The 14,054-nt window shown below is 29.8% G+C and overlaps 1 protein-coding gene across 1 annotated transcript; it reads left to right on the forward strand.

Annotated features, from left to right (window-relative positions):
- The first annotated feature begins 1,205 nt into the window (after window positions 1-1,205).
- Window positions 1,206-13,644, forward strand: LOC149893491 (carbohydrate sulfotransferase 11-like). The gene is made up of 4 exons (XM_090099296.1): window positions 1,206-1,423; window positions 7,681-7,727; window positions 11,206-11,445; window positions 11,888-13,644. The coding sequence occupies exons 1-4, from the start codon at window positions 1,321-1,323 to the stop codon at window positions 12,458-12,460; spliced, it is 963 nt and encodes a 320-aa protein (XP_089955422.1). The 5' UTR covers window positions 1,206-1,320; the 3' UTR covers window positions 12,461-13,644.
- Window positions 13,645-14,054: the final 410 nt, after the last annotated feature.

Consider the following 14,054-nt stretch of genomic DNA (forward strand, 5'->3'; position numbering starts at 1 on the left):
TTCACTTTGAGAAATAATTGTGCAACTTCTATGTTGGTTGGCAGCATAGCCTGTTGAAGTTCCAAATACACTACATTGTGATAACTTTCTTGTCTCCATATGACATAATTTACTTGAACTATAGTAAAATACTTGTAATCTAAAAAAATATGATGTTAACAACATTGCAAAATAATTTTAAAAGATTGCTTATGTACTTGCTTATGCTAGGCTAGGTCAAATAACATAAAAATACTACACCTTTTGCTCCAAAAATGGGGTATTTTTGTACTGAAAAACATTTTGCTGTATGTTTCTGGTTTTAGACATCAAATACTAAATAAGACCCGAGTTCTGAAAAGATCTGCAATACTTTGATATTATTTGACCCACTCTAATAAATATATTACACACACACACACACACACACACACACACACACACACACACACACACACACACACACACACACACACACACACACACACACGTACATTTATATACATATATATATATATATATATATATATATATATATATATATATATATATATATATATATATATATATATATATATATATATATATATATATATATATATATATGCAAAGAATATAAACAAAATATATACTAATATATGCGATATACATATAAAAAAATCGTTTACTGAGGCGGCACCCACCTAGCCCCCACTATATTTTTCTTAATTAAATTCAGCAATCAGGTTTATTGAGAAATAAGGGAGGATGAAAGGTACAATTAAATGAAATCATTTTTAACGACAAGCTTAAAATGCTTAATCCAACAACAATAACAAAAATCTGTAATTAACATTTTTTCAAAAAATAGTATTGTTTACTTTACTCAAAACAGTTAAAACTTCAGCGAATTAAAAAATGTTCTGAGGTAAGTGTTTCGCAATTATTTTGCGTGAATCATCTCACCTTCATTTTTTAAAATGTCAACAATAAAGTAGAGAAGATATTTCTGATCAATAAAAAGCCCTTGACTGAGTTTTAAATTAGAAAAAAGTTTTGGTACGTTTTTTAATAAAGAGTGTTCAAGTAAAGCTTAAAATTTATTTTAGTTCAATTCAATCTTATCACCGGAGGTTTTGTGAACAAAGGTTTTCAGATAATAATAAATTTGTGAAATAGGCTTAGTGTTTAAAGATATCCGATTTATAACAAATTAAAAAGTGCGTCAGTAAACACAATTAATGACTCACTTTAATAACGTGCAGCAGAACTCGGCATTATTCACTCGCTTCAGTACACATACTCCTTTATATTTATTGAAACAGCTAATACTTTACTAAAAAAAAAAAATCAAAAGATACAATGAAGGGAAAATTTTTAGGCATAATTTTTGCGACCTTCTTAGCAGCTATAACACTCCGTCAAGTTCGAAATTATGTTTCATCGCGGGTTTATTTGCTTGAAAGTAAGTTTAAAATTTATCTTCTTGTTTTTTCTGACGATTTCCTATCGTTAATTACTCATGTAAGAAAATGACGACTTAAATATACTTTATTTTATTTCCAATTGCATTTCTTCTGCTTTGTGACGTAAAAACCGTACCATTTCAAATGTTTCTATTTATCTTCTTGAAATCACTCGTCTTGGAATACCTGCGTCTAGCGGAATGGATTGATATCAAAAATTAAAACAAAATTACAAAGCAGCTGTTATGCAGCCTTTGGCATGTTCTAGTGGTAGCAGAGGTGTAGGAAACAACTTTTTGGGTGTTTTCCCTCAAATAGCGTTGTTTTTTAAAAGCGTTGTTTGTCAATAACTCTAAATATAATTGTTTTTATTTGTTGAGACAAAGTTCGTTGAGAGTTTGTTGTTATTTTTTATTTGAGAAAAATACATTTTCTAAATCTAGATGCCAAAACAACAAGAAATTTAGGTCAGAAAAGGACCTAAATTTTTTTTTTTTTGTAATCCTTGATATCCTCTTTCAGAGAATATGAAAAAGAAATACTTTTTATAATTTTTCGTTGTAAAAATGTCAATTCTATGGCATTGTTTTTGTAAGGACTTCACATTTTCTGCACTAAATGATTTTTGAAAATTAAATTGCGCTCGGCAAGATCCCTGAGAGTCACGGCATTCTAATAATTACAAATAACTGTAGCTTCGAGTCGAACGCTATAGTTGCGAACTTTTAATTTTGATTCGAAAATGACAATATGATTTGAAAATTTAATTTTTTTCGATTTGTATGAGACTCCAGAAAACTCTTAAAATTCAACTAAAAAGCCTAAAAATTGACAAAGTTTGAATAATATTCGACATGAGAATGTGTGAAACTTAGACAGGAGTTAAAAAAAAAAATTTTTAATGAAAATTCGTTTAAAATTAAAAATCGACACGTCGTTGCGTAAAGTCTACGCACTAATCGAACTTCTTAGAAATAAATTTTTTTACTTTCGAACTTTCTAATTCGAACGTTTGTGGACCTCTGTTCGAACTTGTTCGAAATTTAATCAAACTACTACTCCACCAATCAATGTTTTATAAAATTAGCGTTACAGGTCTTAATGCGAGACGAAACGATGAGGCATCTCGTATTGTATAGTAGACGAGACTGAGCGAATAAGATTATGATTTGAAACAATTTTCGGTTTCGGTTTTGGCCGAAACTGATATCGAGCCGAAAGTTTCCGTTCAATATTTAATAACTCTTTCAATGAATCCCCCTTGTTTTTCCCTAAATACTATTGGTAAAGTATTATTCGGCTTTATTTGAATTTTTCATTTTTAAAACAAGAGAAAAGTACCGCTATTTCTTCTCCCGTATCGTTTTAAGAAAATGAACTTTTTTTGATTTTCTAGTGTATCGGTTAAAACGAAATCAATATTCTCTTGTATTGATATCGGAAGAGTTGAATTCCGAGACGCAGATATACTATGGTAAAACTGAAATTCTAACTTTTCGATGCTTTTCTCAGTCAATTGTAAAAATGCTTGTAAAAATCCTTGTAGAAATGATTGCAAAAATGATTTGCTCAAGATGTAGAAAGGAACTCTTAGGTTTTAAGAATGATAGTTCAAACATTTTCAGGTTTACATTACGTGCCTAGAGTTTAAAAGACTCAGTGACACCCGCTGGGCGTGCCAGTATGATTCCATTGTAATGTCCAAGAACTCTCCCAGCTGTTTTGGCTACGCTACAGGTTGTTGTTGACCAGAAAAATGCTAAAAGGAGGACAGAGGCTAAAGCTCACAGTGCACTTATAAACAAGAAATTTTTTCTTCATCTTGTGATTTCTGAGGATATTTTTAGAACAACAAAATTCATGTTTAATCAGCTAGAGTCTCCTAATTTAGATCCAGAAGCAGCAAATGACCTGGCTCAATCTGTAATAACTTCTATAACAGAAAAACGCACAGATGAAAAATGGGAGACACTCAGAAAAGAAGCAAATGAACTTTACTGCAACGCAGGAATAGCAATAGCGACTGTATAACGGCAGAAAAGATAGGCTCAAACTAAATATCTAGAGTGCTTTATTGTAGATGATTAGAAAATAGAAAGAAAAAATGCAAAGAGCATGGATGACCTAAAAACAAAGTCATTCTACTTTGTTATAGACAGGACTCTAATGGAGATGAAACAGCGTTTTTCTTCAGAAACTAATGAAGTTCTGAAAGATTTTCCAGCTATAAACCTCAAACACGCAACACTCTTGGCAAAAAATGGATACTGCCAATGGCCTGTCATTATGGAGTTAACGAGGAGAACTTGTCAGCTGAACTCCACCAAGTTTGCAGGCTGCTGGAAAGGAAAGAAGAGCAGGGACTTACAATCAGTAACACACAAGACTTCCTATCTGTGGTGCGGTCCTACAAAGATGCATTCCGGACTTGTATAAGCTGATATCCATATCTTTGACTCTTCCAGTAACATCACTGAGGTGTGTACACAGTTTTTCTTGTTTAAAGAACTACCTAAGCGGAGACAGTTGAACAAGTGACCTGGCACTTCTTGCTATCAATTCTTTAAGATCCAGGACCCTGGACAGTGACAGGATTATAGATGCTTTTGCCCTCAACCACAATAATAGGCGGATTATCCTGCTATGAAGACCTCTAATGATGAGTGAATGATTTCAACCTTCTCTGATTTTGTAATGCATTCAGCATTGTGGATTGAAATTGTCTACATGTACGATACATCTTAAGAAACAATGTGAATTTGTTGTAAAAGTTTGTATAGTAAATCTACAAATATAGTAACTGTCATGTTTGTTTATGTTTTAAGTTAATTGCAAAGTGCCACTTTATTCACTATCCACTGTTTTGGTGACTGCAGATGTCAGAGTTTTTTAATGCACCTGCTGGTGTGTGTAATTGTGGGTGTGTGAGAGTGAGTGCGCGCGCCTGCGTGTGTGTGCTTGCATTTATGTTGATAATTCTAGGGTAGAAAAATATCCTTCATAGCACCCACAGTAAAAGGCGTAGCACCCTCTCTTAGCACTTGCAGAAAAAATTTTCTGGAGCTGCCACTGTTTACAATCCGGCATAACTATGAAAGTAAGTCAGCTTGTTTTTGTTCTAATCAGCATAAACTTAATGCAAGAAATTTTCTATGTTCTCGGCTTTAATACCAGAGTTTTTTGTTGGTCAGCAGGCGAATATTTACTCTGTGTAAATATTCGTTAAAGTGGTTCCGAGAAAATTACTCTCCCACCTCAATTTATTATTCAGCCAGCATAGATTAAAAAGATGCAACAATGGTGACCACAGAGCATATTTTGTAGACACCTTTTTACCAAAATTGAGATAAATCTGTTAAGTAACGAGGAAGTTTTTCTGTTTGTAAGTGGTTGTCTGTCTGGAATAAAGTTGAGCGTCATATATAAAATAGATAATGAAAAACTTGTAATAATTAACATTGCAATTAACCAAAACAAATAAACAAACAAATTAGGAAAGTCTTTTTTTTTTTTTTTTTTTTTTTTTTTTTTTTCAAAAACATGAAGAAGTTAATATTTAAAATCAGAAAATTTCTCGGAATATATGATTGAACTGTGAAATATATTTTTTACTTAATCTTTGATTCCTGTTTCAAGTAAGTTGAAAATTTTCTTAAATCCGGAAAATGTCTTCAATGTTTTCTTGTTTTGTTTTGTTTTTAATAACTTTTTTCTTCGTTAATAAATTTCGGCTGTGTATTGTGTATACGTTAATTGTAGATTCGCTGATTATAGATGTTCTAATTGTAGAAGTTGAACTTCTCATGGATGACACGCAGATAATGTTTTCCATGAAGTTGTTTTAAATGTCAAAACAGAAAACTTTACCAAGAAGAACAATGGTGAAATTCTCATTGCTGTTACATGTGGTACAAATGTTAAATGTGCAGGTAAACTAAACCTCTCAAACAAAAGTCTTGCATACAAAAGACTTTTATTTACGATGAGTTTTGATACAGATGTTGACTTTACAAAAGTTGTTAATAAAGCAGAAAAAAGCTGGTATGACCATGATGAAAGCATCACCTAAATGTCCAAGATATAAAAATGATTTTTAGACCCCAAAGTATTTGACCCCGAGGTTTTAATGGATTTCATGGGAAATAATCAACTCTAGAATGAATAATATAAATGAAGTTGTTGGTTGAAAAATTTTTTTTAACATGGTGTGCTATTAAAATCTAAAAATGATTACTTTATCATAATTTAAAGTCAGTAAAATTGAAAAAATACGGACTTTTAGAAGTTATATGTTATAAAAGAACACTATTGTAAAAGGCATTTAGAAAATTATCACGCCATCATTGAGAATTCTTGTAGCGTAAAAAAAGAAGTGTTGCTGTTTGCCGCTTTGTTTGGAAAATTTATACTGACCGTCATTGATTTTACTCCAAGGAGCAGAAATTTTCCTTGTCCCATTATCTTTAAAATTTCATAAAATATATTCAAACCTGTAAAAAATTCAGTTCTGTAAAAAAGTAAAACATTTTTTATTTTGTAATCTTCAATGTAATTTTGCAATACAGTTAGTTGAAGATTTAGAGTCTATTAAATCTAATTGTATTAAAAAAAAAAAAAAGTATAGGAGACTTGCTCTTCATGTTTATATACACTTTGAGTGGACGGAGTTATCTTTGGGCAATGCTTTTGTTTTGTGTGGTTATGTTAGAGCGTTTGGGTTTTTTTATGATTAGGTTGCTGGGCTCCCTCATTGTTGTGTAGGTGTTTGTGGTTTGTGTATGATTTGTGTAACGATAGGCTGTTTGATTCCTAACACTCAAAACTTACGTAAAGCAATTACGTAAATTTTGAGTTTTAGGAATCAAAGTGTTAGGAATCATATAGTTAAAAACGATATAATAATTTTTCAACCTAAATATAATTGATAACGATACTAATGGTTCTCGTTTTACTTAATAAATGCTCTCAAATGTTCAACTCAAGTACATATTATTGTTTGAGTATACATGGATTAATATGCAACCAAAAGTCACTAAAAATATTCACTTGCCACCTTTGGAACTCATGGCAAAAAAGTCAATCTACATTAGAACTGCTTTCATTTTATAAATCTTCTCTTTCTCTTTGAAAATATTCCTATGCTTCTTTTTTATTGCCTCTTCTTTCAAAATCTTCTTCCTCTCTTTCCCAAAACTCTCTTTTTAAAAATCTCCTAATTTAGTTTTCAAGTGATTGTACAAGAGTGTCCACAAGGTGTTTCGGCTGTCTTGCACTTTCTTTCCATCGAATACAAAATGTTTGAGTCGAGCAAAATCTAAAACTTATGTTTTTATTTTCTTTCGTTTTCCCTTCTCACAGTTTAAAAAATTCTAGTTTTGTAAAATTTAACACTGATCCTTGTATTTTAACGGCTTCTACGGTATTTTCAAAATTTATCACCGCAACGTCAAATTTTGACCCAACAGTGTAAGATTTTTTTAACAACTTTTTTTTCAACTTCTCCAGCAGCTTTTTTTGTTTTTGGAAAAAATGTCTTTGTCAAATCTTTCAGTTTTTTTGTTCGAATAGAGTTTGGCCATTTGTATTTTATTGGCTCCATATAATATAAAATTAATTAGATCAATATTACCACAAAATTCACTTTCCCTCCTTCAAGAACAACTAAAAGAATTCAAACTTTAGATTTAAGCTTCTTGAATTTAACATGATATTTATAAAAAATAAAAGTCCTTTAAAGTAGTTACAAACCGTATTCTTCCGTCTATGGTGCTAGTTATCGAGTCTTTTCGTGGAACCTAGATGCTGAAAATATTTAAGGTGATCGAAAATCACCATAACAGTCGTATACCCAATCCTTTTGATTTAACACAATTATTTCAAGTTCTATTTTTTAAATAAGTAAAATACTTTCTACTTCTTTTTTCCTGAAAATGGATGTTTTAAAGTTTTCAAAAGTTTAACTCAACATAGCTAGAAGTTTTTTTTTTAGCCACTAAGCTAAAACACACCCTTGATTTCTTCCAATTATTGTCTATATTTGGTTAGTCACGTTTCCTATTACATAATATGAGATGAGGCTAGTTCTGAGTTGTCTGGTTAAAAATTAGCGTAACGAAAGAATTTGCTTTAAAAAGCAGACCCTTAATTTTAAAAATAAAAGGTTTGAAAATGCTTTTAACTCATTGTGTTAATTTTAATGTGAACGTTCTGTAAATTAAACTAAATTAAAATTTTGCTATTTTTGTATATGCTTTAGATTGCATAAATTTTGTTATCAAAAACGAAGATCAGACTTATAAAAAGGTATGTATATTTATTTTATATGCACTTGAGGAAAATTTAATTGAATTAAAATTCATAAATTACAAAAAATTACGTAAAAATATTTTGCTTATGTAAAAGTAATTTACTTTTTTTCGTAAATTTAAATTTTTTAGATAATTTATTAAAATACAGAACATCTCAGTCGTTGTTCGTTTGTTCGTTGTTGTCACACTATCTGAATTGATAAATTTGTCTAAACAACTTTGTTTTTCTTAAAATCAACTCTATATGCTCTATAAGCAAATAAGTTTTCTTTATCTGAAACTCGTATATTTTTGAATGCCTAAAGAAATTTAAAAAGAAAAAAAGAAAAAAAGAGAAATTAGACTTAGTTGCCTCCATGGATATGCACGCTAAGGCATTTTTGCATGCACTCGCGAATAAGATAATTTTTATGAATATCGAATTACTTAAACTTCGTTAGGCTTCTTCTTAGAATTAAAATGATTGGTATTGTATTGGTATTCAATTACTGAGCAAAATGAAATCCTCTCTTTGGTGAAGCCAATTTAAGAACAGATGTTAATACCGAATTACACAAGTTACGATGAAATTTCGGCACATTTGTGTCGTTCTCTAACCACGTAAACTTAATTATCCGTCTGAACGGTCTAAGGCGTTTTACTTCGCGCTATGCGTTTGATAATACGTTAATTCGAATTCTTCGAAAAATTGATGATTTCATGTAACTAGTTCACTGTTTATAGTCTGGAGTACAGATGGATGCTTTAAATATAACAAGAAGCTCACAGCGGTATCAAAGTTGAAAGTATTTTCATGAAACTGAAATGGTTCCTATTAAAAAAAAGCTATTAGTTTGACTTATGGTCTTTTATTTCAATCCACTAAACCACAGAAACTCCTCACCTCTTCTCTCCTTTACCCTCTTTGTGCCTCCTTCTTTAAATTTAGAAACAAAAATACAAAAGACGTAGATTATTACTTGGAAAGTGTAGAGTTGTCGAAGATTGTTAAAAATGTGTGCAGACTTTTCTGGAGCATACGTTTACTAGGGATACACCACCGTACACTGTTTCGTTGTTGTTCGTTTTATCTTTTAACCCCTCCTTATTCCCCATTCCTACTGTTATCCTACATACTGAATTGATTGGTATCATACATACTGAATTGATTGGTGTCAGGAATAACTCTCAAAACCTTATGCCAACTCATAGAAAAAAACTTTTTGCAATTGCAGTTGCAATTTTTGCTGAGTTAAATTTACTTTTTTTATCAATCAACTAATCAAGGTTGCTTGCTTGCATCAACCATTGTGCATCAGAGAAAATTTATTATAAGGAGAAAAAAAGAAACAAAAGTAATAATCAGTCAGTTGGATGACATGAAAAAGCATTGCTCTATATCTCATGCAGAACTATCGAAGAAAAATCCAAATCCAAAAGAAAAATGTCGATTACGTTATTACATTTCATGTTCGATGCCCCAATCAGATAAACTATCAAAAGCCGTACTTTACCTACCTGAAAGAAAATTGTAATTGTCTTAATCACTTATAGAGGATATCTTTTGTTTAAAAATTAATGATAAAAAAAACATGGAAATAAAGAGTACTAACAAGATGCCATCTTACGAAGTCTCTTCTAATGATGACAACATTTCCGTCAGGCTTCGGTTAGATTTAGATTAATTTTATTTAAATAGTTATAAATAACGTAAAAAAAACAAGTCATCTAGAGCTATCAACTTAAAAACATAAAAAGAAATAGCTGCCAAATTTTGAAAACAGGTAAATGCAAAAGATAATCTTTCAAAAATTCTAAAAGTTAATTATGCTTTAAAAACATTTAAAATATTAATCAACATAATATTTAAACAGTAGGAATTCTGTTCCATGAAGTTTTGAATAATATTATTTAAATTTAACTGCATTTAAAATAAAACCAAAATCATTAACAGGCGTTGGAGGGGACAGCGGGGGGGGGGGGCATTGCGTAAGACGTAGAGTATTTTACTTAAACCTACCTAGCGTTTTTACTTTTTGCAAATCAAACTCAAAGAAAACTTCCACCATTAAAATAAACATCTGATACTATTATCATCAAATGTGTTTTATCATCAAATCAATACTAAAATAAAACAAAGCACTTTAAAAAAATTGAAAATGAGGGCCATGTTCCCTTAGATGGAGCAATAAGTTTCACAAGATAGAAACGTTTTGATTTTTAGGTGTTTATTTTCTTAATTAAGAGTAATCGATGTCATATCTGCAATTAACTTTAACATTTGTAATATAATGAAGAATATTTACCAATCAAGTCAATTTATTATAAAATTACATTTTAATTTAAAAAAAAATCTTGAATAGTCAAATACATATGAAGATGTAAACTTTCTAGTTGCTTATAGGATAAAATAATAAATTAACAAATAAAATAAATTCTTTTACAATTTTTGAACAGTTTTTTTAATCTTTTAATTTGTTAATATAAAACTTGGTGGCAGACTAATAGTGTGTTGACAGGCTAATAGTTTACATTAAATAGATTTTAAAAAAAAACAAGTTTATATGAAATATGGGTAAAATTTGAAGCGCACTAAGTAAGTTGTATAAAATGTTAAGCATTTCATGGAAGGTTATTAGAAATAATAAATACTTAGTTAAATTTATTGCATTTTAAATAAGGTTAGTTGGTGTTAAGTTTTAAGTAAAATTTAAAAAAAAAACTAAACTCATTTGTAAAAGATAAAGATTTTGTTTCTTTTTATTTTTAAATCCTATAAATTAGAAGAATTGTTATAAAAATTTTTAGTTGTAGACAACAGTAAGGAACTATTTTAGCGGATTAAGATAGATCCGTCGAAATTCGACTTATTCGGCAGCTTTATCAGTAAATATTAGAAGATGATCCTAATAAATGACCTTATACATAGATACTAAGGTGACTAACTTCCAATAAGAACTGTTCTGGGCACTACAATAGTGTATGAGCGTTAGAGTTCAACAGGTGTGAAGCATGTAAGATTCGAAGGTCTAGAGGGCTTTAAATGATCCTAAACTCTCGATGTAAACGCTTCGACACTTAAATAGGAAACTTCCAGCATAAGATAGTTACAATTTTTTATTTTGATTTATTGTTTTTAAATTTTAAAAGAAGAAGGATCATAAATAATGATAATTTTGGAAAGTATCTAGGATCTTAAATAATGATAGTTTGGGAAAGTATCTAAGATATTAAATAATGATAGTTTGGGAAGAAATGTGTTTTCAGCGAGATACTAGGAGGACAAATGCCAATACTTTAGAATTAAAAATGGTGCTAATGGGAAAAAGGTTTAGGTTAATAAACATACTTAAATATAATTAGTAAATAAATATTTAAATTAGTATAAATGGTTTTGGTGCTTGTAGAAGAACCTTATATTTTAACGAATGATTTTTAATCACCTTATTGAACTTCTGCCTTCTGAATTTTCAAAAACATTTTGATTTGTTAAGGAAATGGAAGCTGCAAGAAAAATGTTGCTAACTCAGCAGCTTAGAAAAGAAGCTCTTTTCAAATTTTGCATGAAAAAACCGAAATCTGTGATCAATGACAACTACAAAATTTATTCAGACGCTGCAAAACTTCTTTATTGCTTCATACCAAAAGTTGCATCTACAACGTGGAAAAGAGTTTTTCAAGTCCTCATTGGAAACTTTACCTATGAAAAGATTTCAACTGTTGACAAAAACGAGGTAAGATTTTTAGTATTGATTAGATAAATTTCAACATTTGATTTGCATTTTAAGACAGCTTAATGTGCTTCTTTACACTGGAATAAACTCTCTGCAAATGGATTTGTTAAAACCTTATATGGTGTTGTATTGCCATTGAGCTATCAACAAAGTAAACGAATCTTTATAAATTTTCTAGTCTGTATTTTGTTTGGATTTCTATTGCAATTTTGAAGCTTTAGACATAAATTAGAAGAATTAAGCTTTCAGGCAAAAAAAAGACAAATTTTTTTTTTACTGTTAAGTAATAATTTAGTTAATTTATAATAATTTAGTTAATTTATAATAACTTAGTTAATTTATAATAATTTAGTTAATTTATAATATTAAGTTTAATTAAGTAATAATTTAATACTTATTTCTCTTTCATGATTGTAGGACAATGTTTACCGCTCTTATTTAGGTTCATCGACTAATATATCCAATGCTTAAACATCACAATGGTTCAGAAAAACAAATTCGTGAATGGGGGTATTATTCTTTTCTTATAACGCGTCATCCGTTTGAAAGGCTGGTGGCGACATTCAGAAATAAGTTCGAAGACCCAGATACCTTGTATTTCAATCAAGCATTCGGCTGGGACATCCTCCGTTTGTCACGAAAAAAATTAACTCGAGAGGAATTCAAGAAAGGAGTTAGAATTACTTTCCAAGAATTTATTAACTATATTTTAAAGAAAAAAGATTTTGATGAACATTGGGATTTGATGACAAAATTATGCTCACCTTGTTCCCACAAGTATGATTACATTGGAAAAATGGAAACATTAACTGAGGATTCTGTTGCCATCTTAAAAAATGCTAATTTAAACGAGAAGTTCTATTTTCCAGTCAATGCGAGTGATCGTTATTTATCGAAATCCAGCGACATCATGCCAAAGTACTTTTCGAACTTAACGAGGACAGAAATCAAGCAGCTTTATGATCTTTATCAAGATGATTTTCTTGCGTTTGGATACAACCCTCCGGTCTTTTAAAAGGTTTATAATTACATAAATTAAATTCTAAAAACATTTGTTTTTTCGGAAGATTCAAATTTCAACACGAAGATCATTTTTAACATATTTGTCAAATACTATATAGATATTCAATAATCACGTGTCGAAATTGGAACATATCATTAAATGTCAGTTATAAAGTATGTTCTTATAAAGTATATGTATATGTATATGTTCTTATAAAGTCAGGTGCGAGGAGATGAGGAGAATTTTCTTTAAATCAAATTTATATAGCAAACTTCAACACGATGATTATTTTTAACATATTTGCTAAATTCTGTAATTTTGATATTTATTAACCACGTGTCAAAATTGGAGCAAGTTTTAGTACTTGCTTATACTTTAATGGAGTTAAAAAATAAAACATGCTTTTGATAAAAGTTAGGTGATAATACACATTTCAAGATCACTTGTTTAATTAGACTAGTAGCAAAAAGCGGGACCTGGTTTACCCCATTCTTTGATCATGTACTCAACCATAAACACATCTACCCATAAATATGTTTAGTCAAAAGCTGATTTTTTTACCAACATTTTTCGCAGTTTTTCTTAAAAAAGGCAAATAACCGATCATATGCATAATAATCAACATCAGGTCAAGTTGTTGTTTAAAAAAGTCGAAATTTGTATTGAATCATTTCAACCATAGAAGCAATCATTAACAAGTGTAAAATTTTTATCCATTTATTGAAATTGCTACAGAGTTTTCAAAAAAATGTCGAAATTCTTATTAACTCATTTTAACCATAGAAGCAACCATCAATACATGGTAAAATGTTATTCATTTATTGTAATTGCAACAGAAGATTTAAATTTCTCTATCGCAACCATAAGGTAATCGTTAACAGGTGGTAAAACTTCAACGATTGTAGCACCAAGTCGTTATGTTATTTTTGAAAAATGACATTACAGTAATTAACGTGGAATATTAAACTAAACTTTATTATTTATCCATGAATCAAATTAGTCCGGATAACCCATTTTATTAAAAACCTTGTTTTGGTTTTTCTATATATCTTTTCAATCCTAAATACATTTTTGTTTTGTCTTTTACATTTCTTTTTCATAGAACGTTCTAGCTAAATTTTCACCATTATAATATTTGATCTTGTATGTAGTTGGAGGAGTATTTTGTGCTACAGATATCTCTGTAAAAATCTTCAGTTACTACTAGTTTTGTTGCGGCTTTGTTCTACTATCAACTAAATCGATTAATGTATTTATCAAAGTCGACAAAAATCGGCTTATACATTTTGAAAATCGACTAAGTCGAATGTTTTTATTATAATCATATACTTTAATATTGTTCGACATATTATCTTTTAGACGCTGTGAAAAAACTAGAACTTTAAAAGAGTAAACAAAAAAACTAGGTGGTATGTAATACTGTTATAATAGCACATACTGTTGTTGCATCAAGAGTGTTTTCTTTGTTCGATTTTAAATCATCTAACCTATTAGTTTTTTTTTAATATAACCAAAATATCTGAGCATTGAACCTAATTTGTTGTATCACATAAACCTAACTCTTAGTTTACTGTATACAGCACCGCTTTGTTAATATGTTTCCTTT

This window comes from Hydra viridissima, unplaced genomic scaffold, assembly GCF_058129835.1.
Source record: "Hydra viridissima isolate aposymbiotic clone 2 unplaced genomic scaffold, HvirCarnegie_v1 scaffold_1, whole genome shotgun sequence".
In the NCBI taxonomy this organism is placed as follows: Eukaryota; Metazoa; Cnidaria; class Hydrozoa; order Anthoathecata; family Hydridae; genus Hydra; species Hydra viridissima.